Source organism: Dermatophagoides pteronyssinus, unplaced genomic scaffold (genome assembly GCF_027571235.1).
Source record: "Dermatophagoides pteronyssinus isolate colony J.1.1.1.1 unplaced genomic scaffold, Derpt_VIB-CSIC_2022.12 sq0001, whole genome shotgun sequence".
NCBI lineage: Eukaryota > Metazoa > Arthropoda > Arachnida > Sarcoptiformes > Pyroglyphidae > Dermatophagoides > Dermatophagoides pteronyssinus.
In genome coordinates, this window is record NW_027461525.1 from 4,721,875 (window position 1) to 4,745,708 (window position 23,834).

The 23,834-nt window shown below is 30.9% G+C and overlaps 11 protein-coding genes across 12 annotated transcripts; 5 read left to right on the forward strand and 6 right to left on the reverse strand.

Moving 5' to 3' along the window:
* On the forward strand, window positions 1–1,666 carry Dera (deoxyribose-phosphate aldolase). The gene is made up of 4 exons (XM_075820026.1): window positions 1–141; window positions 228–334; window positions 399–902; window positions 972–1,666. The coding sequence occupies exons 1-4, from the start codon at window positions 129–131 to the stop codon at window positions 1,311–1,313; spliced, it is 966 nt and encodes a 321-aa protein (XP_075676141.1). The 5' UTR covers window positions 1–128; the 3' UTR covers window positions 1,314–1,666.
* Window positions 1,337–2,285, reverse strand: LOC142645018 (uncharacterized). The gene is made up of 3 exons (XM_075820041.1): window positions 2,092–2,285; window positions 1,979–2,036; window positions 1,337–1,917 (listed from the first exon to the last, which is right to left on the reverse strand). Exons 1-3 carry the CDS (start codon window positions 2,109–2,111, stop codon window positions 1,576–1,578), a joined length of 420 nt encoding a protein of 139 aa, XP_075676156.1. The 5' UTR covers window positions 2,112–2,285; the 3' UTR covers window positions 1,337–1,575.
* A 1,704-nt stretch (window positions 2,286–3,989) lies between these two features.
* On the reverse strand, window positions 3,990–5,029 carry LOC113792828 (protein FAM43A-like). The gene has a single exon (XM_027342776.2). The coding sequence runs from the start codon at window positions 5,027–5,029 to the stop codon at window positions 4,220–4,222; it is 810 nt and encodes a 269-aa protein (XP_027198577.2). The 3' UTR covers window positions 3,990–4,219.
* Window positions 5,030–5,418: 389 nt separating this feature from the next.
* Window positions 5,419–7,898, forward strand: LOC113792827 (putative ATP-dependent RNA helicase DHX35). Its single transcript, XM_027342775.2, has 4 exons — window positions 5,419–5,566; window positions 5,632–5,756; window positions 5,807–6,551; window positions 6,608–7,898. Exons 1-4 carry the CDS (start codon window positions 5,551–5,553, stop codon window positions 7,780–7,782), a joined length of 2,061 nt encoding a protein of 686 aa, XP_027198576.2. The 5' UTR covers window positions 5,419–5,550; the 3' UTR covers window positions 7,783–7,898.
* Window positions 7,783–12,110, reverse strand: LOC113792826 (uncharacterized). Its single transcript, XM_027342774.2, has 5 exons — window positions 11,307–12,110; window positions 10,202–11,191; window positions 8,979–10,143; window positions 8,341–8,900; window positions 7,783–8,255 (listed from the first exon to the last, which is right to left on the reverse strand). Exons 1-5 carry the CDS (start codon window positions 11,385–11,387, stop codon window positions 8,250–8,252), a joined length of 2,802 nt encoding a protein of 933 aa, XP_027198575.2. The 5' UTR covers window positions 11,388–12,110; the 3' UTR covers window positions 7,783–8,249.
* Window positions 12,111–13,114: 1,004 nt separating this feature from the next.
* Window positions 13,115–14,744, reverse strand: Nfs1 (Nfs1 cysteine desulfurase). The gene is made up of 2 exons (XM_027342726.2): window positions 14,542–14,744; window positions 13,115–14,473 (listed from the first exon to the last, which is right to left on the reverse strand). Exons 1-2 carry the CDS (start codon window positions 14,648–14,650, stop codon window positions 13,236–13,238), a joined length of 1,347 nt encoding a protein of 448 aa, XP_027198527.1. The 5' UTR covers window positions 14,651–14,744; the 3' UTR covers window positions 13,115–13,235.
* Window positions 14,745–15,229: 485 nt separating this feature from the next.
* FRG1 (FSHD region gene 1) lies at window positions 15,230–16,161 on the reverse strand. Its single transcript, XM_027342727.2, has one exon. The coding sequence runs from the start codon at window positions 16,159–16,161 to the stop codon at window positions 15,337–15,339; it is 825 nt and encodes a 274-aa protein (XP_027198528.1). The 3' UTR covers window positions 15,230–15,336.
* Window positions 16,162–16,196: 35 nt separating this feature from the next.
* Window positions 16,197–18,124, forward strand: Dbp73D (putative ATP-dependent RNA helicase Dbp73D). The gene is given in 2 exon segments (XM_027342725.2): window positions 16,197–16,295; window positions 16,298–18,124. Coding segments are annotated over 2 exon segments (1,746 nt in total). The 3' UTR covers window positions 17,945–18,124.
* Window positions 18,125–18,301: 177 nt separating this feature from the next.
* Window positions 18,302–22,130, forward strand: AP-1gamma (adaptor protein complex 1, gamma subunit). The gene is made up of 9 exons (XM_027342786.2): window positions 18,302–18,444; window positions 18,515–18,728; window positions 18,789–18,913; window positions 18,981–19,219; window positions 19,287–19,363; window positions 19,614–19,790; window positions 19,851–21,440; window positions 21,498–21,596; window positions 21,650–22,130. Exons 1-9 carry the CDS (start codon window positions 18,413–18,415, stop codon window positions 21,749–21,751), a joined length of 2,655 nt encoding a protein of 884 aa, XP_027198587.1. The 5' UTR covers window positions 18,302–18,412; the 3' UTR covers window positions 21,752–22,130.
* LOC113792841 (epimerase family protein SDR39U1) lies at window positions 21,912–23,801 on the reverse strand. Of its 2 annotated transcripts, none has more exons than XM_027342792.2 (3): window positions 23,645–23,801; window positions 23,471–23,577; window positions 21,912–22,902 (listed from the first exon to the last, which is right to left on the reverse strand). In XM_027342792.2, exons 1-3 carry the CDS (start codon window positions 23,676–23,678, stop codon window positions 22,135–22,137), a joined length of 909 nt encoding a protein of 302 aa, XP_027198593.1. In that variant the 5' UTR covers window positions 23,679–23,801; the 3' UTR covers window positions 21,912–22,134. The 2 variants fall into 2 exon arrangements, with proteins under 2 accessions (XP_027198593.1, XP_075681170.1); XM_075825055.1 differs by having other exon boundaries at window positions 23,655–23,787.
* IFT43 (intraflagellar transport 43) lies at window positions 22,954–23,617 on the forward strand. The gene has a single exon (XM_075825063.1). The coding sequence runs from the start codon at window positions 22,996–22,998 to the stop codon at window positions 23,455–23,457; it is 462 nt and encodes a 153-aa protein (XP_075681178.1). The 5' UTR covers window positions 22,954–22,995; the 3' UTR covers window positions 23,458–23,617.
* Window positions 23,802–23,834: the final 33 nt, after the last annotated feature.

Here is a 23,834-nt window from a genome sequence, read left to right on the forward strand (position 1 = left end):
ATTAACATATAATACACACATAAACGTTGTTTACGTTGTGTGATAAATGTAATTATTGTTGTTGGAATTGAAATTTTCTTAGTATTTTTTTTTACCTTATTTCTAATTTCTGATTGTTTCGAATAAAAATGGCACATTTTGGTATGTTTAAATTACAATGATAATATATCTAAATATTATTTGATAAATGTTGTTTATTTACAAAATAATGATGATTCTATTCATAGATGCAACTCTTTTGAAAACAAATATTGTATCCAGTGAAATTAAACAAATAGCTGAAAAATTGAAATTAAATTCATTATCAATTTATAATGATAATGATGATGCCAAGGTAATATTGAATTGTCAATTGTTTTTTTTATTTGGTCATTTTATATTCTATCTGTTCAATATAGATTCGAGATTTATTACTCATATTGAATTGTATAGATTTAACAACATTGGCTGGTGATGATACTTACAGTAATGTATCTAGGCTTTGTTATCGAGCTAAAAATCCATTGAGCAACAAAATAATTGAGAAATTGGCTCTATTTGATAATCATTACCATAGTAACAATATCACAACAGGTGCTGTTTGCGTTTATCCATTAAGAGTTAGTGACTGTCGTCAATATTTGGATAGAATCGATTCCAATCTACCAATAGCTTCTGTTGTTGCCGGGTTTCCAAGTGGTCAAAGTCCAATTCCAGTAACATTGGCTGACATTACTTTTGCCGTACAATCAGGAGCAAATGAAATTGACATTGTTATCAATCGATCTTTAGTGTTGTCCGGCAAATGGCAAGAATTATTCAACGATATAAAAATCATCGCACAGCATTGTCATGAGAAAAATGTTCATTTGAAAGTGATACTCAGCTGTGGAGAACTTGGTAATTTACAGAATATTTACAAAGTATGTAATGATTATCATCGAAATTAGTCAGCCAAATAGCAATAATCTATTTCTGTCACTGTCATACAGGCATCAATGTGTGCAATGATGGCCGGTGCTGATTTTATCAAAACATCCACTGGAAAAGAATCTATCAATGCTACATTGACTTATGGTCTTATTATGATTAGAGCCATTACTGATTTCTACATTGCTCGAAATATTCGTGTTGGACTTAAACCGGCCGGTGGTATCAAAAATGCTACCGAAGCTTTATGTTGGATCAATTTGGTGCGGTTTTATTTAGGACCAGAATGGCTCAATAATAAATTATTCCGAATAGGCGCTAGTTCTTTACTCAACAATATCGAATTTGAAATTTTTAAATTGTTATTCAATCGAAACCCCACCGTAAGTGAATTGACAATATAAGAAAAAAAATCAACAAATCAAAATTTATTTACAAAAACAAATCTTTATTTTTCGCAATCATTTACTTTAAATTATAATGATAAATGTTTAGTTAAGTTTTTTTTGGAATTTTTAAATGTTTACAAATTTTTTTTTTTGAGAAATGTGTTGTGTGGACATTAAACGAATCGAATTGAAATGGATATGAATGAAAAGGAAACAAAAATTGATGTGTAAATTTTCTGTCTTTTGTATGTGGTGTGCAGTGTGTCCAAACATTGATTTAGGCCGAAGAAGTTACATCACCTTCAGTTTTTTCTACGGCTTCAGAATCAGTTTTCAATTTCTTTGGTGTTGTTTCTTCAGTTTTGTCACCTTCATTAGAAATAGATTTCCTTTTTGGACCATCTACTACATCGTCTGTTTTTTCGGATTCTTCTTCTTTTTCCTCTTTGGATTCGGATTTTTCTACTTGTTCTTTGTCTTTGTTACCATTGGCAGGTACTTCGTCGGTTTCTTCGGCTTTTTTTCCATTGTCATCAACATTTTCGCTGACTTCTTCAACATTACCATTTGCTTCTTTTTCAACTTCAACTTCGACAACTTTTTTCTCTTCCATCGATTTCTACAAAGATATATAAATTATAACTTTTATTGTTAATCATTAAAAAAAATGACAATTTCACCTTTGTTGGAGTAGTTTCAACCTTCTCAACCTGTGGTTGCGGTTCAACTTCGGGAGAACTGAAAAAAAACATCAAATTAAAAAAAAATAATGATAAATAATCAGAATACTTACTCAATTTTAGTGCTAGGCATTATTAAAATTAAATTGGTATTACCAAATCGAAAAACAGTGAAAAAATCAAACAAAAGAACAAGTTGGTTGACAAGCCGGTAAAACGTGCGTGTGGTTTTCGAAAAGTTTTTTTTTTGCTGCAAAAAAATTAACACGAAACGAACACTTCAACAAACAACGATAGAATGAACGACTTCCGAGCCGTACAATTGCATTTAGAAATGTTTTACCATCAATGTACATGTATATTGCTTCGTTCACCATTGTTTATTGATCACGTGACCATTGCTTTTAGCCAATCAAATTGAAAGTTTGAAGAAAATCTGCGCTAAAAAATTTCTTTGTTCATTGTTTGGCCTTGACCACTATCACATCATAAAATGAGTAGCTGTATACAACATTTTCGAAAATAAAAATAAAATAGTAGTAGTAGTAGTCGTGGTAGTAGCAATATATATTGTACAAGAAAACAAATAAACGAAAAGACAAAACCCGCGCGTATATGACAAACTGGCGCCAACTTGATTTCGATGTTTGAAACATGCGCAATGTTGATAACGAACAATGGTTTTTTTTTTTGCTTTTTGATAGAAAAATCCAGACCCTAGCTTTCAGTGATTGTAAATTCTCTCTCTTTTTACAAAACTGGCTTAACCTTTTGGGACAGCCAAAAAAAAACGAGAGAGAGAACCAATGCAAACGTAAAAAAGAAACTAAGAGAGAGAGAAAGGTAGAGACAAAGTATGAAGGTAGAAACAAACAAACAAAAAAATATTGAGAAAAAAAACCATCCTTTCATCGCGAAAAAAGCAAGCCGGTCGATTTCGCATGGATTTTTTGTTTGTTTGTTTGTTTGTTGGATAATATCGAGAAAAAAAATGAGATGGATGAATGATGAATGAAGCAAGTATCATCATATAAATGAAAAAAAAATTGTTCATGGATTTAGGGGATATAGGTAGTAGTACATTGCTAAAAATATACCCAGAAAAAAAGTCCCCATTCTATTGTCCATCTTTGTTCTTCTTCGTTAATTATCCTTCAATCCCCCTTTCAAACCTAAATAATCATTGAAATATAGTGAGTGAGAGAGAGAGAGAGAGAGAGAGAGAGAGAGAGAGAGAGAGAGAGAGAGAGGAAAAAAATGAAAGAATAGAATGATACAAGAATAGTTTTCATTTATGATGATATAAAAGATATGGAACAATCTGTGAATAGCTCTTTTTTTTCTTCTGAATACCTGGATTTAATGAATCCAATCATTCATCTTTTCATACATCTTGGTATACCTGATTTGTTCGAATGAATAGTATGACCAAAATCTTAAAAAAAAGGTGGTAAAGCAACAAGCTTTCAAACAAGTTTATTACCAGGTATACGATCTTTCTCTTGAACACACTTATCATCATCACGATTGAATGAACGTCATACACATAAACACACATCCAATGATTATATCCGGCCTTTATTGGTCATTGGACTAACAAAGAACCGAAAAAAACAAATTTTGTGAGCAATGAAGTTTTGACTTATTTATTTGTCAAAATAGTATTTTATAATTTAATTCCTCCCCCAATATTTACACACACACACACATAACCGATGATCAATGTATCATTTTTGATGATTTCGTTTTTTTTTGTTGTTTCTTTGGTAAAATCAAAGAAAAAAAAAGAGAAAAATACATGATCAAAATGATGATAAAATGTTAAAGTAAAAAAATTCGAACAGGTTTTTTTTCCAGTTCGAATTCGATTTTTTTCTTCATCCAAAACTGTTACCCGAAAAGATAATGTTACTTTTTTAACCCTACACGATCTACATTTATGTATTTATAGACATTCGAATGTTTATTTTTGGAAGGGGGTGTATTACAACAAAAAAAAAACTTTGTCGAATTTCAAAATAGAAAAAAAAATTTCAATTTATTATGACAAAAAAAATAGTATTTTACATCCAAAAAAAAAATTGTAGTGGAGTGATTGTTTTCCAAAATGTGATGAAAGAAAAAGAGTATCGCAAAAATTATGTCCATGTTTGGCGTATACAAAAAAAAAGAAAATTAAAAAAAATAAAGCTACCATTTGTTCGATTTCATTGATTGAATAGAAGAATAAAAATACAAAATTTACAGATCAAACTTATTCAATTGTCCAGTGGATATAAAATAAAATGGACGATGTTCAATGGATTGATTATTTTTATTCAAACATTCACCATTCATACTAATAATATCTGATTGATGATCATCATTATCGGCATCCGATTCTTCTAATATTGAATCTAATTTTGGTGCACTTTGTGATCGTTCTAATGGTTGTTTAAAATATTTTGATCCATTGACTAGAAATTTTTTCCTTATCGGCAATGTATTATTTGGTGTTTGTTGTCGTAGATAGATTTCACGACGAAATTCTCTTAAAGCATTATAAAGACGTATTCTTAATTCATCGGCCATTTGATTTGCCTGATTTGAACGTTTACATAGTACAGCATGACAACGTAATTCGGGTTTTCCACGTTTACCGGTATGTCGATAAATCCAAATAAATACACGTGGATGTGTATTTGTATTTGTTACATAGGTAATTTTATTCGACCAATATTCAATATTACCTAATTCACGAGTATATACTTTCAAACCCGAATTACATATTGTTATCTTCATTTTGGTTAATGCTTTTTTTCCTTTTCTACGTTCATAATTTTTCCATAAAATATTCAATGGTGATTCAACAAATTGATCACCTTTTGCCCAAAATGTTGGTACATTACCCAGATACGTTACGTGATATGATAGATCACCACGATTCAATGTAATTGAACGTTTTTTCCAGAATTTTAATCGTGATTGTACATCGGTTAACCATACGTTTAGATTTTGATTTGATGAAAACCATTTAGAAAATGAGAACAACTTTGAAACAGATTCAAACATTATAATTCTGTAGTCATTTTGATGATAAACTTGATGACATCACACTGTGTTAAAATGCTGATGATCATCAAAGAATTTATTTAGCTAAATGATTAATGATTAATTCATCACTATTTCATCATCATGTTGCAAGCAACAGTTACAAACGAACGATCAAAATATCGATGGAATGATGTTGAAGAATAGCAACAACAAAAAAAAACAGTGAAACAAGATACAGAAAAACGTGGCTCATTTGTCTCACTACGTACTGCTCACTTTTGCTTCGTTGAAAAGATGAAAAGAAAGGCCCTAGCTATAGTTTTCGTTGATTGCACAGTTATTATCTAGTTCATTTGGTATTGACATGTTGATTGGGAAAAAAAATGCTTCTTTATTATCTTGTCCTGTTCATTCACTCGCAACCGTAAAATAATTTTGATGAACATAAATTGTAACATAAACGTTAATTACGTTCATAAATGACATTACAAGTTGGATACAAAAATGGATCAGAATCTTGAATCTTCAGATTTTTCATAATGTCTTCATCTACAGGTTTGTTTTGAATATTTATTTTATTTCTGTTCGAGAAAAAGCATTCTTTGAAATCTATTTCATAGGTAATATCAAACAATCGATGAATGAAGATCGTAATGAAAATGATCACGATTTTCAAACAATACCATTTAATCCGAATAAATCTCTTTCAATTGAACAGCAACGTCTTCGATTACCGATTCACAATGTAAGATTCTTTTTACTCATTTCATCATTTTGTGTTTAATTTTTAATTAGTTTAAAAATCATATAGCATATCTGTTGGAAAAATATCAAGTTCTAATAGTGATTGGTGAAACGGGTTGCGGTAAAAGTACACAATTGCCACAATTTTTATATGAATTTGCATATGTCAATTTCAATGAAACGTATGGAAAAACTCAAATTATTGGCATCACTCAACCAAGAAGGATAGCCACAATATCATTGGCTGCAAGAGTGGCCGAAGAAATGAATGTCGATTTAGGTGCTGAAGTTGGTTATTCCATTCGATTCGAAGATGTTTGTGATGAAAAATCGACAAAAATTAAGTTCATGACAGAAGGAATACTCATTAGAGAAATGATGAATGATCCACTGCTTACTAAATATTCGATTATAATCGTGGATGAAGCTCATGAACGATCAGTGAATACGGATATTTTGCTTTCATTGTTGAAAAAGATAATCAAAAAACGAGCCGATTTAAAAGTAATCATATCATCGGCAACACTAGAAACCGAATCGATATGTAATTATTTCAATACGATTGGAAAACAAAAAATTGATAGATCCACTGTCCTATGTATTGATGGCCGAGCATTTCCAGTCGAAATAAATTTTCTAATCGAACCAACTGCTGATTATGTAAAGGAATCTGTTGAAACTGTGATAAAAATTCATGAAAATTTTCCTAATGGTGATGTTCTTGTATTTCTTACTGGTCAAGAAGAGGTGGAAGAAACCGTAGAATCTATATTTGAATATTCCAAAGATTTAAAAAGTAATCATGACTATTTAGATTTATAATAATTGTTGATTATTCTTTTTTTTCAATAGATAAATATGAAAATTACAAAAAATTATTGGTATTTCCATTGTATGCATCTTTGCCGACCAATGAACAAATTAAAGTATTTCAAATTTTACCTCGTCACATTCGTAAAGTAATTGTTGCGACAAATATTGCTGAAGCTTCGGTTACTATACCGGGTGTATCTTATGTTGTTGATTGTGGTTTTGTAAAAATACGCAATTTCAATTCTAAATCTGCCACCGATTCTTTGATGGTAGTACCAATCACTAAAGCATCAGCTCAACAACGTTCTGGTCGTGCTGGTCGTACAAAAAGTGGCTATTCATTTCGATTGTATACTGAAGAAGAGTTTCGAAAATTGGCCGATTTTACTTCGCCTGAAATTGAACGAGTTTCACTTTCATCGACTATTCTTCAACTCAAAGCATTGGGTATTGATAATATTGTTAAATTTGATTTTATTTCACCACCACCATCCAGAAATATTATCGCTGCATTCGATGTATTATTTGCATTGAAAGCCATCGATAATAATGGATCATTAACCGATCCTCTCGGAATGCAAATGGCCGAATTTCCTTTGAATCCAACATTTTCAAAAATGCTTCTGGTTTCTGAAGATTTTGGCTGTAGTGAAGAAATTTTAACCATTGCTTCCATGTTACAAGTTCAAAATATTTTCACCTATCCACATGGACAACGAGCTCAACAAGCTAGACGTGCCAAACATAATCTATCCGTTGAAGAAGGAGATTTAATAACCTATTTGAATATTTACAATCAATTCATAAAATCTGCACAGATTCGAAGTTGGTCAGATAAAAATTATCTTCATTATAAAGGTCTATTACGAGCTGTTGAGATTCGAAATCGATTGAAAAGTCTATTACATAGATTTAAAGTTCGACTAATATCAAGCACCGACGTTGAATCCATTCTAAAATGTATTGTTGCTGGATTTTTTACAAATGCAGCACAATTAGATGAAGATGGCATCTATCGAACTATTCGTGGTAATTATGAACTACATATACATCCAACATCCGTATTGTATACTATGAAACGTTTACCAAAATTTGTTTTGTTCACCGAAGTAATTCATACAAACAAAGATTATATGAAAGATATCAGTGTCATTAAGCCTAATTGGCTTTATGAATTGGCACCACATTATTATGAATTTGGAACAAAAAAATAATCATAATATCGAACGAATCTCAAATTTATTATTATGATTCAGGAATGATTACATAATACAAAAGGTTTTTTCAAGTCATATTTTCAATCCACACAATTCTATACGAATAAATCTGTTTCGGTTTTTTTTTGTACAGTTACAAAAATATATGTTAAATCACAAAAAAAAGGTTATATTGTCAATCTGAGGAGAAAATGTGTGTTTGTTTATGATTGTGAGTTTGTGTGTGATAAATATAGATCAAATCTTTATTTCTAATCATATGTATGATGATTAATGGGCAAAGGAAGAAATCTTTCGATCGTTTGATCAATATCAGTCTTCATTTATTTCAATTTTTTCGCTGATGTAGATACAAATCTGATTATGATAGTTAGGCAAATTTTTTTTCCTGCATGATATCATTTGAGTGTACCTATAAAATGGATAGATTCCAAGGTTAGCAGATTTTTGTTTTTTTGTGAATATTATAACTGTCAGAAAAAATAGATCAATATAAAAAATTAGTATGGGCAAAATTTTAAGAATCAGTTTAATTTCATTATCAACAGTACTTACTTTATTGAAAAAACCATTTTGCTGATGATAATAAGATGATCGTTGATGACCATTGCCACTATTATTATCGTTATAAATTTCCGAATGTTGTTGACCAAGTGTTCCATATAAATTATGAATCTCTCGTTGCATTTGTGTACGACTAGCATAGATTGGTTGCTGAGTTGAATTGGTTTGTATTTCGACTACCTGGAACGCTTGATTATTGTTATTGCCACCAGGATTACCGCTAGTAGATAAATTCAATGAGCTTGAAAATGTAACTCGATTTTGATTCTTAAATGATGGATTGTATTGTTCAACGGAATTCAATTCCGGTACGGATTGTTTCCTTTGTAATGCACTTGAAGCAGCCGCTTTAGCTATCTCATTCATGGTTACTGCTACATTATGTTGTTGTTGTTGATGTTGTTTATGTAATAATGTTTGAGTAAGTTTGTCAACAAAACTTTCATTATTCAGACTACTGGATACGGTAAAGCCATTATTTTTTTCGATTGAATTCTTTCGGCTAGAAGATCGAGAAGCTGATTGACTACGATGCGAATGACGATGTTTTCCTAAGCATAAAAAATGAGCAAAAAAAAAAATGTTATTATTATTATTTAAATATTAATAATAACAAATTAATAATGTACCTGAATAGCCGGAGGTAATATTATCATCCGGAATCGATCGATTTGATGAATTTCTTCGTTTGGAAATTTTGGCATTGTTCTGATATACCAACGGTGATTGGCTCAATTTTGTATTCAATGTTTCCAAGAATTCACGATTTACGTTTGAAATTTTATTATAATGATGATGTGATTGAGATTGATAGTGATTATTATTATTGTTATTTGAGGATGTATTCTGCGATGATATTGAAGGTGTAGCAATTGTTGTTGCAATAGTAGATTCAGCTATGAATGCTTCGGGTGGTGGTGCAGGTAATGGTAACTGTGAACCATCATCAGAATCGATTGATTTGAATATATTTGATGATGATTGTTGTTGATTATAGCTTTCAAATATTTTCTTGACAATTTTGTAATCATTTTTATCTCGTTCACTATAAGGATTTGATTGTTGTTGTTGTTTTGATTGATAGTTTTTATCTTCGATCAATGTTTTATCGGATTGTTTGGCTACGCTACATGAGCTTATATTAGTAAAATCGGTATTTTTCAGGGTGAAATTAATATCATTCATTGATTTGGTCAGTACATTGATCTCATCATAAAGTGAAGAATTTTTTGCAACGTCTAATGCCATAGCATCATCATGATTTTTATTGCTATTGTCATTATTATTATTATTATTAAAGTTGTTATTTTTTAACGTTCCTAATGTAATTGCATTAGGATTTGATAATGATGATGTTCGACGTACTGGTGGTGCAGGCGGTGGTTTATTTGATTTTTGATAAATTTTTTCTTCACTTTTATAAATTGAATTTATCATAGTAGAATTTTGTGAATGATCACTAGTGGTAAACATAAGACTTTTCTGTAGATCAGTATTGGTAGGCGTTATTGAACCATCGGATTCATGACTGGGTAATAAATATGTTTGATTTGATGATGATATGGATGATGTAGGATTTTTATCATAAAATGATTCTTGATCATCGGTTTTGTTTTGGATTTGATTGTATGAACTTAAAAATGGATTTGTCGATGTAATTTTTATTGTATTCTTTTCCAAATTATTGCTAGATGATATGGTATCGATCTGAAATTGAAGATCGTCGTTATCACCAATTTTTTTCAAATTATTATCCGAATATGAAACATTTGATCCATATACAGTTGATGTAAGCTGATTGAAACAATTAGAAACTTATTGTTATGGAAAAAAATTTTAAAATTTTTCTTACCGGATCTGTTGTCGAAAAATATTTGCTCTGGGTTTGATGATTCGGTGTTTGGTGGTGCTGATGGTGAATATAGTTTGAGACAGAATTACTTGATGAAGAATTATAACTTGAAATTGAACACATGCTTGATTTTCTAGATCCTAATGAACTTGGTGAACTAGGAGGTGTGTGAAGATTCCAGGAAGTAAGACTAGTATCATTTTTATTCAATTTAAGATTCGAAATAACTGTTTCACTTGACATGGGTAAATCAAATGGATCGACAGTTAATTTCTGTAATGAATCCATTATTTCTTGTATATGTGATATTTCACTAATCATAGATATTTCTTCTTCGATTATTGGCCCTAAAAATTTGACTAGCAAACAGAAATGACTACGTTCTTCAATCAATGCTCGACGTACGGCCTTTTTTTCCAAATCTTCAAGCATTAGTAAACGTTCATTACATTCCATTTCGGAATCCAATGATCGTGTCAATGAAGATGTTGATTTATGATGATGACCACCACCGATCGTACCATAAATTCCTTTACTATTTAATGAATCGAAAAAATCAAATTTACTTTTGCTAAATGAACGTGAAGAATGTTTTTTATTTCCACGAATACTGCCAGATGTACTAAGTGAATCACAATAATGACGTTTTTTGAATTCTTGTCGAAGACGTTTCAATTCTTTTGTACGTTCTTTATCCAATGCTATGGTTGTTTTTTTCCATTCTTCAACTCGTTCTTGTAACGGTATGATTAAACAATCCAGAAAAGAGCTACTGAAAGATTTTAATTTTGCTTCAACTGATCGTTGTCGAAGACATAATCGTGTTAAAGCAGTACCGATTTCTTTAGTACCACCACGAGTTGTTGTTGCCATATCAGCTATCTTTTGAAATGAATCTAAAAATGCTGTCGATGCAGATATCGTTGATTTAAGATGAGTATGAAATTTGGTCGCTTTCAAAATAAAATCATCCCATGTTGAGGATCCATTCTGTAAATGATTAAATAATAGTTACATTATAAACATAAAATATACCAAATATGAATGAAAAATGTCATTGACATTTTTTGAAAAAAATGGTCATTTCTAAATAAACATGACAAACCTTTAAATCATTGATAATGATTTGAAAAAGGCCACCAAGAACATTACAATCATGTTCGGTTATTGTTGATTGTTCCATCATTATAAATTAATTTTTATTGTTCAAATCATTATCCCAAAACACACAATCAAGAAAATCAATCTCTGTTGAAAAAAGCGGAATGAAGGACAATGTTTATTTTTCAATCTTAGAATAAACACAAATGAATATTTAGAAAATTATGTGAAAATAACGGAAGACAACAAGGCAACAACATAACAGACAATTCAATATGATCAAATTCAAAAAAGATGTATTCGAATGTTGTTAATATTAACATTTAAACAATGTAAAGGTCGATTCATACTAGAAAAAAGAATAGTTTTCTTAAGTTAAAATGATAAGAAAAAGACAGAAGAAATTATTTTTCTTTTTTTTTCAAGAATCTAATCGACAGAGATTCGTCCGATTAAACAACACACGAAACAATCATTGTATTTTGGAGATCCTACGACCAACACGCACACACACACCACACGGACTTTTAAAAACGGTAATACACAACATATATGAAACATACGAAACAACAACAAAAAAAATATTGAAAATGAAATAAAACCAACAAAAGGACTTTCCACTTTTGTCGCTGGATTTTTTTTTTGGTTTCTGGTTTGGTTTTTTGTTCGGTTTTTTCTCTGGGTAGTTGACACACACACACACAAGCATATATAACAGGCAATGCACAGACACAAAGTCAGATACTGAAAAAAATACAATAAGAATCCAGGCACCGTTATAAAATGAATGTAATGTTTAGTTAGTGGCATCTATTATAAACACACACACACAAAAATAATTTCGCCCATAACCAAAAACAATATTGAATATTATTATTATTATTATTATGGTTCTATCCCATTTATTAAATGAATAGGGTCGTTTCGTTGACGGATCCATTTGTCTTTTACATTCTTTCTTTTTTCTTGTTGGAGTTACTATTTGAAAGATAACTACTATATATATACTCTCCTCGCAAAAAATATATAAACATTTTTTCCTTTTGATCATTACATAAACATATCTACTATATATACAGAAGTTATGTTTTGTAATGTAAATGCACAGAAGTATTTTGGAAACTTGATTTTCAAAAAAAAACTGAATATAAAAATCAATATCAGAATGTTTTCATTTTAAAAACAAAACAACCACGACAACCGAAATCAAAGAGAAAAAAAGAAAGAAAACAAACATGAATCGGTAATGATGATGATCCCGAAGTAAAAGAATTCCGATTTTTAAAAATATATAACCATATGCTTTTGGATAGAAAATTACAGCATGGTCTGTGTGTTTGTGATATCGTAACACCATTCGGTAATTAAAGATATTTACATAGTAATGGCCATTTTCTATTTCTCGAAACACATCCAAATATCAAACAGTGATTAGAAATTTCCAGTTTGTTTTCTTGACAAAAATATGCAACAAATTAACTGAGAGAAGAAAATTTCCTTTCCAGACATTAAATGATGCCAAAAATGCAATTGGAATTGAAAGAATATTTTAAAATCGAATACAAAGAACTGATTTCGATTCATGAATATATTAAATTTACACACATATCACAAGAATGACACGAATCGTCAGAGACAATAATAATTGAAAAAAAACAGAATCTAATTTAGATTAACTAAATATAGTAACTATAATATACTATAGTTATGAATAAATAATTTAGAAGAAGAAGAAGAAGGAAGTATTTGTTTTTGTTTTTTTGGATAAAAATAAAACTTCATATGAATATCATCATCATACTACTGTGTGTGTATATAGTTGACCTTATTTATTTATTTTTATTTATTATTTATTATTTATATAAATATTTTGTATTTATAACAATCATCATGTTTTTATTACTACAGATAGACAAAGGAATAAATCGCGATTTTAATGTTGCGACCATTTTATTGTTTTAATATCGATACCTTCTTGTATCATTTCCCATAATGGACTCATTTCTCTTAATCGTTGTACATGATATACACATTTATCAATAGTATATTGCACTTCTTGTTCAGTTGTAAAACGACCTAAACCAAAACGTATTGATGAATGTGCCAGATCATCATCGGCACCGATTGCTCTTAAAACATATGATGGTTCTAATGATGCCGATGTACAGGCACTTCCCGAAGATAAAGCTACATCTTTTAAAGCCATCAAAAGACTTTCACCTTCAACATAGGCAAATGAAAGATTTACACATCCAGGATAGGTCATTTCAGGATCACCATTACGAATAACATGAGTAACTTCAGAGGTGATACCAGTGATTAATTTTTCCGATAATTTATCTATCCATTTACGATCATTATCCATTTCTTTCGACGACACTTGACAAGCAGCACCCAATCCGACGACTAGTTGTGTGGGTACGGTTCCACTGCGAATTCCTCGTTCTTGACCACCACCACTTTGAATCGGTTCGATTCTAACTCTAGGTTTACGACGAACATATAATGCACCAATTCCTTTTGGTCCATAAATTTTATGACCACTTATTGAAATCAAATCAACTTCAATATCTTTGATACTGATAGGTATTTTTCCCACTGCTTGAGCCGCATCTGTATGAAAAAAAACTCCACGCTCTCTACATATTCGACCTATTTCTTTGATTGGTTGTTTGACACCTATTTCATTATTAACAGTCATCACAGACACTAAACTTGTTTTATCAGTGATGGAATCTTGTAATTGTTCCAGATCGATTATTCCATTTGATTTGACAGGCAAATATGTGACTCGAAATCCTTCATTCTCGAGATAACGGCAAGAACTAAGGACACATTTATGTTCGGTTTGAGTGGTGATCACATGATTCTTTTTGTTTTTATAAAAATTTGCCACACCTTTGATAGCGATGTTGTTGGCTTCTGTTGCTCCGCTTGTAAATATAATTTCTTTTGGATCAGCTCCTATCAAAGTGGCAACTTGTTCGCGAGCATTTTCAACCGCATTTTCACTTTCCCAACCATAAACGTGTGTTCGTGAATGTGGATTTCCATATTGATTTATCATATAAGGTAACATTGCATCCAAAACTCTTGGATCAATCGGAGTGGTAGCCTGAGCATCAAGATAAAGTGCATGTAATGAGGATGATTTCGATTTATCACGATCATCTAAATTGTTTATGAATTGAAATTTTATTTTTTTTGTTGCAAATTATGATTTGCAAATCATAACTTACTTTCGTTGATGGCTAAATTTGCCTGTTCAAATGTCGTCGAAACATTTTGTGACCAAACATTTATTAATGATCGTGTTGTATTTCGCAACAAACGATGAGTAGCTTTCATAATTTATTAAACTTATCTTATTTCTTTTTTTTGAATAGCCAAAAAAAAATTAAAAACCGCAATTTAAACATGTGACTGCACATGTAAGCATGAAAACATGCATGCAGCGACACACATCTGTTTTTCTCTGAATCTTCATATCTTATTAATAAAAAAATTTGGTGAAGCTTTTTTTTACATGTAAATGAGTAGGACGAAATGTCAGAAAAAAATGCATGTAAATGAGTAGGACGAAATGTCGGTCCCTGAAATTCCGCTGAAAAAAATGTCTGCAGAAAAAGTCAATGTGCGCACCGATCTGCGCAACACGAAATGGCCGCGGTCACATTAGATCAGACCATACCCAAAGAACAAAACTTCAGCCAAAGATTTGGGCGATGGGCGGCGTAGCCGCTCATCTGCCAGAATCTACGGGCTGAAGCAAGTGTGCGTGCTGCTGGCCGAAGGCCGGCAACACACACTTGTTATTATATGTTCAAAACAGAATTTTTCCGACTTGATAAAAAGATAATTTTTCATTCAGAATATGAATTCAAATTTTTTTCTATTTTTTTGTTATTACGGAATACAGTACATGAATAAATGTGTAAAGTTTTATTTTTTGTTGTTAAAAATTGTCATAATTCAAATTTCAGATGATGATCAATGATTAATTACATTACGGAAACGGTTAGACAAGCAATTTATTATTTGCAAAATTTATCCGATTTCATTTTGGCTCGTCTATCCAGTAATTCTTCATGTAAACGTCCTTTGGTTTTTGCTTCTTTCAATGATTGAACACTGTTGTCATTTAAACGTAATTTTTTATCTTGAAAACTTTGAAATTTTTTTACATAATTTATTTCACAATCACGAAGTGATCCTTTTTCTTCATTCGGTATACTTTGTTTCAATTTTTCCAAACGTGTCATTTCGGGATTGATATTTGTACGGATTTTGATGAATTCATTGTCACCAGCTTTTGTGCTTCGGGCTACAACATAAGGTAATTCGGATTCGGTTTCATCAATTGTTATGAAACAACCATTGGAAGCGGAAAGAGCTAATTTGCCATCTTGAAATACCGGATCAAAATGTTCACGATTACTTATGGCATCTGAATGTCCGACAACTTTTCTATGTTTATCGATGGCTAGATATTTATTATATCCACTTTTAATAGCAATCTGTGTTGGTGAAACTCGAACAGCGATGAAAATTTCTTCCGGATCTGGTCCTTCGCCTGGTGTATGAGGGCTTCCAAGAATTAGATTTCCATTATCTAATGCTCTTGCATATTGATAAGGAGTGAATTCAATACAAATTGATCCAGTAATTTGTTCGAAACGATCAACTCGAAACCAATCTCCATGATTTGCAGCATCATCAAAATCGACTGCCGATGATGTTGATGGATTGCTTTGAATGTCATCATCACCATCTTCACGGGCTCGTTTATTTTTCTTCTTATGTTTTTTAACACCTTTCAATTTAAGTTTGCCCAATCTTACACCAGAATATTCTGACATTTTCAAAATAAACAATATTTTATATCTCAGCCGAAATGATGAGCCGAATTAATCACAATGTTACGTCTTATAAGGATAGAAATAATTTCACGTGGTCTCAAAATACAGAATCTCGTCAATATTAAACGAAAAAAGTATGGAAATGAAAAATGAAAATTCAAATACCGATAATCATCAAAATGAAGAAAATGATTATTTTCAAACGATTGGTAGCCGAAAAAAATTGAAAACAATCAAAGTGAAACCAAATCTTCCAAAATGGATTAATGAATCTGTTAATTATTCGGGAGATATCGAAAACAATTCAGTTGGCCTGAACGAAATCGAAAAAATAATTGATGAATGTTTGTCAAATAATCTTCGAAAAAATGGTATCGAAAAATTGTTTCCTGTACAGAAAGAAGTTATACCAAAATTAATAAACACTCTAAAGAAAAAAAGATATTTTCGACCAAGAGATATTTGTGTTATATCGCCGACTGGTAGTGGAAAAACATTTGCTTATTCAATTCCAGTAATTCAATATCTACTTGATCGAATAGTGACACAGATTCGAGTGTTGATCATATTACCCGTACAAGATTTGGCCAATCAAGTTCATAAAGTGTTTCAAAATTTGTGTGAAAATACAACTCTTCGAGTTGGATTGGCAACTGGATCATCATCATCTAATATGTTTTATAAGCCAAATATTGATGGAACTCAAACAATTTGTTTGGCTGATATTCTAATAGCAACTCCAGGAAAACTTGTTGATCTTATTATGAATAATGAAAATGGTTTCCATTTACGAAATTTAGAAATATTAATCATCGATGAAGCAGATCGAATGATGAATGAAACACAATTACAATGGCTCAGTACAATTGAATATGCTGTTCATGGATCAAGTAGTAAATTTTATTGTCCATGTTTGGCTCCAGATAATGGAAATCGACAATGCAATTATAATGTTGATCCATTTTGTGCTTGTTCAACATTTAATACGGGAAAAACATTGTTGAAGATTTTATTTTCAGCAACATTTACAACTGATCCGGAAAAAATAGAAAATCTTTCGCTATACAATCCATTGTTAATCAATATGAACAGCGGACATGATGATGACAAAAATATGACCGAAAAAATAAATCCTGTAGCTTTGCCCGAAAATCTAAAAGAATTGATGGTCTTTTCTGATCAAGATAAAAAACCGCTTATTTTATGGCATTTAGTAAAAAATTTAGGCTATAAACGAATTCTTTGTTTTGCAAATTCAATTACAAATGCTCATAGACTTGATTATTTGATGAAAAAACTACCGGAATTGACTGTTGATGAACTTCATTCAAGACAAAACATTCATAAAAGGACAAAAATTTTAAAGAAATTTGAAAATGGACTTATTCATATATTAATATCGACAGATGTTACAGCTCGTGGTATGGACATTGATGGTATTGATTGTGTAGTTTCTTATGATCTACCACGTAATGAAACTGCATACATTCATCGAATTGGTCGTACAGCTAGAGCTGGAAAACAAGGAACTGCCATAACATTAATTTCACCTGATCAATTAAAACATTTTAATATTATAATACGACGATCACATAAATCATCATCTAATGATCAAAAACAAATGATTGAAAAATTATCCATTAAAAATTCTGATTTAAAACCATTAATCGGTATCTATACTAAAGCATTGGAACAATTAAAAATGGATGCTAAAAATGAATGGAAAAAAGATGCTAATGCTAAACGACAACAATTACGAAATAAATCTTCATTTAAATCATGAAGAAGAAGAAAAAAACTGTATCGATTTACAAATGTATTTTCTTTGCCGCGGTACTGTTTTATTAAATGTCAAAAATTACATGTTTGCCCAAGAACGTACATTACGAACAGACAGAAAACAAGCTGACTCGTTCCTCGTCATCAAAAGTTGCTGTTGAGTTGCTTTAACATGTTTTTTTTTTAATAAAATGGTCATCAAATAATATTGTCCGGCTGTTTTTATCTGAATTTTAAATTTCATTGAAAAGAAAAAATTGTGATTTTTGTTTGTTGTTTTTTTTGTGCAAAGTATTCATTGAAAATTTTTATTAATTAAAAAATATAATAAAATCAATTTTTTTTTCGCCAAAGTTTTTTATTTATTAAATATAACTTTTGTTTGTGTGTGTGTGTGTGTGTGTGTGTGTGACGACAATTAGTTTGGAAATATATCTTTTCAATAGATAATTTTTTTTAAAGAAACAAAAGAATGGATAATCTTCAATCGGCAATATTATCCCGGTAAATTATAAATAAATATTTTCATTATTATAAACTGATTTATTTTGTTTATAATTAATATATAAAAAAGCTTTACAAATGCAATGCCAACGCCTATACGATTACGAGATCTGATAAGACAGATTCGTGCCGCTCGTACAGCCGCTGATGAACGTGCTGTTGTACAAAAAGAATGTGCTTATATTCGATCAACATTTCGTGAAGAAGATAATGTTTGGCGTTGTCGTAATGTAGCTAAATTACTTTACATACATATGCTCGGCTATCCTGCACATTTTGGCCAGGTAAATTTTGGTCAAGATCAGTTTTTTTTTCAATTTTAACACAATTATTGTTGTATATAGCTTGAATGTCTTAAACTGATCGCATCTAATCGATATACGGATAAACGAATTGGTTATTTAGGCGCAATGTTATTATTGGATGAACGTCAAGATGTTCATCTATTAATCACCAATTCATTAAAAAAGTAATTTTTTTCTTTAATTCAATTCATTACAATCAATATTGACCCTATTATTGATCTGTTTGAACAGTGATTTAAATAGTCCACAACAATTCATCGTTGGTCTAGCATTGTGCTGTTTGGGTGCCATTTGTTCGGCCGAGATGAGTCGTGATCTACTTGATGAAGTTGAACGTTTAATGAAATCATCAAATTCTTATATTAAAAAGAAAGCTGCACTTTGTGCTGCTCGTATGGTCAGAAAAATACCCGATTTAACCGAAATGTTTATGAATACTGCTAGAAATTTTTTGTCGGAAAAAAATCATGGTAATTTTTTTTCGTTGTTAATATTTTCAATTTTTCTAAAAATTATCATCTTATTCACCTTTATCAGGCTGTCTCATAACCGGCATTACTTTAATTACAGAGATGTGTGAACAAAATCACGATGCATTAAATTTCTTCAAAAAGGTGTGTGATTTGTTTGAAAAAAAAGATAAATTATTCTGTCAATTTCCATTTATCTATAAAATGCTTTTGGCTCTAACTAACAATAATTTTTCTATTTTTTCTTTTAAAAAAAATATATTTAAATCTACATTCGCTTTCGCTCATTGTTTTATAGAATACTGAGGTATTTTTCTTTTTTATGTTTGGACAGTTTTTTTTCAATTTTTCTGAATTTTGTTCTGGTTTTTTTCCTTTTTTTTATAAAAAATAGACTGTTCACAGCCTTGTTCGAATACTTAAAAATCTAATCATGTCCGGTTATTCACCTGAACATGATGTATCAGGTATTAGTGATCCATTTTTACAAATCAAAATTTTGCGACTGCTACGTATATTAGGACATAATGATGAAATTACCAGCGAAATTATGAATGATATTCTAGCCCAGGTAAATTGAAAATTTTAATTAAACTTTAAAACGGAAAATTTTATAATGGAATTAAATTAGGTGGCAACGAATACAGAAAGCAGTAAAAATGTCGGCAATGCTATTCTATACGAGACTGTGATTTCTATAATGGATATTAAATCCGAAAGTGGTTTGCGTGTTTTAGGTATCAACATATTAGGCCGATTCTTATTGAATACCGATAAAAACATCCGTTATGTTGCATTGACTACATTATTAAAAACTGTACAAGCTGATTACAATGCAGTACAACGACATAGATCGACAATTGTAGATTGTTTAAAAGATCCAGACATATCGATCAGGAAAAAATCTATGGAACTTTGTTTTGCATTAATGAATGAAAACAACATCAAAACCATGACCAAAGAGCTCATTTATTTTCTAGAAAAAGCAGATCCTGATTTTAAATCCATTTGTTCATCGAATCTTTGCATTTCGGCCGAAAAATATGCTCCAGATTCTAGATGGCACATTGACACAGTTATTAGAATATTGAATACAGCTGGAAATTATGTACGCGATGATGTTGTTTCGTTGTTGATTGAATTAATATCGAGTTGTGATTCATTACATCGCTATTCGGTTTGTCAATTATGGTTGCAATTGAACGATGGTGATTTACCGAGCAAACAACCTTTGTTACAAGTTGCTATGTGGACATTGGGAGAATTTGCTGATATGTTGATTCAGGCAAGCGGCAGTGAAGAATTAAATGAATCCGATGTAGATGAAAGTCAAATAATTGAAAAATGTCACGAAATTTTTATAAAGAATCAGATCACTTTAGTTACAGAAGAATATACGATCAACGCATTGATAAAGTTGAGCGTTCGATTTCCCAATCAAACCGCTAAAGTCAAACAGATTGTTGACTTTTTTGGTTGTAGCCACAGTATTGAATTGCAACAACGTTCAGTCGAGTTTGCCACATTATTCTCTCGGCATAATAAACTAAGACCAAGTATTTTTGAACGTATGCCACAGATACCTAAAAATGAACGTAAAATATTCTCTAAGAATGAAAAAATGGAAGAAATAAACAAACCAGACAGTATGGAACAATCAAATGAATTAATAGCAGCTACTGGTGATTCAGCTATGCCGAATGATAGTTCGGCTTTATTAGATCTTCTTGATTTATCGCCTACATCCTTTGTAAACCCATTACCATTGCCAGATACAAACGTGATTACTACAGGTTCAACAAATGATGTACTGGATTTATTAGGTTCCATTGAAAATAATGATACGTATAACACTACACCTGAAATCAATGTATTGAATGAAACATTAGGCGATAGTTTTAAAAAGAATGATCTGAACAATTTGGACGCAATATTAAAATATAACAACAATAGTTCGATGAATGGCAGCATCGATGGTCAACAAAATAATTCCATTTCATTTAATAATGAAAATAACATTTTCGATATGATGGTAAAACAGGAACCGATTGTTAGCGAAAAAATCTCCCCAATCACAGCGTTCGATAAGAATGGATTAAAAATTGTTTTCCAATTCGAACGTTGTGCAGACAATCCGTTAACTATTTCAATAACGATGATTGCTACAAATACTACAGATCAACCTATGAATGATTTTTTGTTCCAAGCAGCTGTGCCCAAGGTATTTTTCACATATTCAAAGTGTTTGATGTTCTTATTTTCAAATATTTTTTTGCAGTCATTCCAACTTCAATTGATGCCTCCTTCTAGTACGATCATTCCAGCAAATAATAATGGCTCAATAAAACAGGTGATCAAAGTAGTCAACCCGAATAAGGTAGGCAGAATTTTGTATAAAATTTGTTAATTTAAATGGAATTTTCAATTTAGGCTCAACTAAAAATGCGTTTACGTTTATCGTACAAATATCAAGACATAGATACAAAAGAACAATGTGATGTAACAAATTTTCCGAAACAAACTTGGCAATGAAACATTGTTGACATCATTAATCGTCATCATAGTGGTTGGTCATCATTCTAAATTATCCATCCACTTGATTCCATTATAATATCATGACAAGTGCCTTTTCTAATTTGAATAAATGTCAATATGGAAGATCATCATCTTATGCATCTAAAAAATGACTAGATTTTATGCTGTAAATATACAACTATCTTTTATTACTGTTTGTAATACAAAATTAATTTATCAACAAACGATTAATCGATCGTTCGATCGATAAGAATTTAGTCATTTGTCATTTTTGTTACAAAAATCCAATTTATCCAATCTTAACCAATCAATCGATCACAAAAGTGCATGTATCACAAAAAGATTTTAAATTAAATGAATAATATAATGATAATCAGATTTCATTTCAAAATATTTTTCAATGCTTCTTCTATGGTCGGATATTTTATCTGAACACCCAATTCTTCCATACGTTTACTAATGACTTTTTGTCCTTGAGTCATCATTACAGCTCTTTCTGAACTGAATATAAATTCAATGATCTGTGCCGGAATGAACAGAAAACTTGGTCGTCTTAAAAGACGGGCAAATGTTTTTGTAAATTGTTCATTGGTGACAATTTCTGGTGCAACTGCATTGATGACACCAGTAAATTTTTCATTCCTTAAGGCTTGTATGAAAATGTTGCAAATATCTTCGATATGTATCCATGGCATGTGTTGTGTACCAGAATCGATTTTCGCTCCTAATCCCAAAAAGAACAACGGATACATTTGTTGAATGATGCCACCATTTTTGCCCAATACAATTCCGCTACGAACAGTTACGTTTCTTGTATGATCATCGCCAACTTTGCTAGCTTTTTCCCAATCCGTACATAATTTGGATAGGAAATCATGGTCACCACCCGTAGAATTTTCATCATAAATCTGTATGGCGTCAGGTCGATAATATCCGACACCAGAAATAGAAGCAAATACTTTTGGTTTCTTTTGACTATCGCATTGATTAATGACTTTAACCAACATTTGATTTGTATGTACGCGACTGGCAATAACATTTTGTTTGAATCCTGGTGTCCACCTACGCATTGGATCCAGTACATTCTGTCCGGCCACATTAATAACTGCGTCTGTACCATCTGGAATACCATTCTGATTCAAATCGTCCTATTAGAAAAAAATAACAAATAAAGAAAACATAGTTGATTGGTGACCATAGCAACTGTGTTATTCTTTTCAATAAAAGTGTTAATTTTCAAGATGTATTCCTCTTGGCAAAATCAAGATCAATTTGATTACGATGAATATAAATTCAATGATGAATTGAAAGCTAATTCAAATCAATCGATTCGAAGTCTGTACGTAGATGATGACGAAGATGAATACTATCAAAACATTCCAGATGTCGAAGATCTACACAATGAAGAATTCATGCAACAAACCGCGATGGCACCGGCTTCACTGAGTTATCCTAAATTGAATACTCTTGAATTGACAAGAGAAAAATCGCCCAGAAATCAACAGCAAACAATATTATCCTCTCAAGATGATAAAGAATTATCAACATTATTCGAATGTTTACTACCCAAAGATCAAATCGAAGAAGAAGATACAACTTGGTCATGGGATTCATTGATGACCGATATTATGAGTAAAATGAAACATTCTTCAGCAATAAAAAATTCCGAAAAAGCTGAAATTACAAAAAATAATTTCGATTGATAATGACACTTACCCATGTTATGCTATCAGGTCTTGGCATACGCGATACAATACAAGTTTCGAATCCATGTTTTTGTAATTGTTGTTTAAGAACAGACCCAATAAAACCTGATCCTCCAGCTATTAAAAATAGAAAAAAAGTAATATCATGTTCATGAAATGTATCTTTGATTTGATTTCTAAATACCAATCAATACTTTTCGGATGTTTGCATTGTTCATTATTAATTATTTAGATTTGAAAAAAAAATAAAATAAAATGATGACAAAAAGTTTTTGTTTTCAAGTTCATTCTATCAATTTGAACAATATTATCTTTTGGATCGCTCCATCTATTGATAATGAAAAGAATTTTCATTTCTCTCGACAACAAAAATA

Coding starts and splice junctions, on each gene's coding strand:
- LOC113792826 (XM_027342774.2), bottom strand. CDS start 11,387: ATGATGGAACAATCAACAATAACCGAACATGATTGTAATGTTCTTGGT. Junction 10,144..10,201: donor ATTTTTCGACAACAGATCCG/GTAAGAAAAATT, acceptor TGTTTCAATCAG/CTTACATCAACTGTATATGG. Junction 8,901..8,978: donor TATTACCTCCGGCTATTCAG/GTACATTATTAA, acceptor TTTTATGCTTAG/GAAAACATCGTCATTCGCAT.
- AP-1gamma (XM_027342786.2), top strand. CDS start 18,413: ATGGATAATCTTCAATCGGCAATATTATCCCG. Junction 18,445..18,514: donor CAATCGGCAATATTATCCCG/GTAAATTATAAA, acceptor TATATAAAAAAG/CTTTACAAATGCAATGCCAA. Junction 18,914..18,980: donor ATCACCAATTCATTAAAAAA/GTAATTTTTTTC, acceptor CTGTTTGAACAG/TGATTTAAATAGTCCACAAC.
- LOC113792827 (XM_027342775.2), top strand. Junction 5,757..5,806: donor TTCGATTACCGATTCACAAT/GTAAGATTCTTT, acceptor ATTTTTAATTAG/TTTAAAAATCATATAGCATA. Junction 6,552..6,607: donor ATATTCCAAAGATTTAAAAA/GTAATCATGACT, acceptor TTTTTTCAATAG/ATAAATATGAAAATTACAAA.
- LOC113792828 (XM_027342776.2), bottom strand. CDS start 5,029: ATGTTTGAATCTGTTTCAAAGTTGTTCTCATTTTCTAAATGGTTTTCA.
- FRG1 (XM_027342727.2), bottom strand. CDS start 16,161: ATGTCAGAATATTCTGGTGTAAGATTGGGCAAACTTAAATTGAAAGGT.
- LOC113792841 (XM_027342792.2), bottom strand. CDS start 23,678: ATGAACAATGCAAACATCCGAAAAGTATTGATTG. Junction 23,578..23,644: donor CATCCGAAAAGTATTGATTG/GTATTTAGAAAT, acceptor TATTTTTAATAG/CTGGAGGATCAGGTTTTATT. Junction 22,903..23,470: donor GACCTGATAGCATAACATGG/GTAAGTGTCATT, acceptor TTTTTCTAATAG/GACGATTTGAATCAGAATGG.
- LOC142645018 (XM_075820041.1), bottom strand. CDS start 2,111: ATGCCTAGCACTAAAATTGA. Junction 2,037..2,091: donor ATGCCTAGCACTAAAATTGA/GTAAGTATTCTG, acceptor GTTTTTTTTCAG/TTCTCCCGAAGTTGAACCGC. Junction 1,918..1,978: donor TTGAAACTACTCCAACAAAG/GTGAAATTGTCA, acceptor ATATCTTTGTAG/AAATCGATGGAAGAGAAAAA.
- IFT43 (XM_075825063.1), top strand. CDS start 22,996: ATGTATTCCTCTTGGCAAAATCAAGATCAATTTGATTACGATGAATAT.
- Dera (XM_075820026.1), top strand. Junction 335..398: donor ATGATAATGATGATGCCAAG/GTAATATTGAAT, acceptor TGTTCAATATAG/ATTCGAGATTTATTACTCAT. Junction 903..971: donor ATTTACAGAATATTTACAAA/GTATGTAATGAT, acceptor ACTGTCATACAG/GCATCAATGTGTGCAATGAT.
- Nfs1 (XM_027342726.2), bottom strand. CDS start 14,650: ATGAAAGCTACTCATCGTTTGTTGCGAAATACAACACGATCATTAATA. Junction 14,474..14,541: donor AAATTTAGCCATCAACGAAA/GTAAGTTATGAT, acceptor TAAACAATTTAG/ATGATCGTGATAAATCGAAA.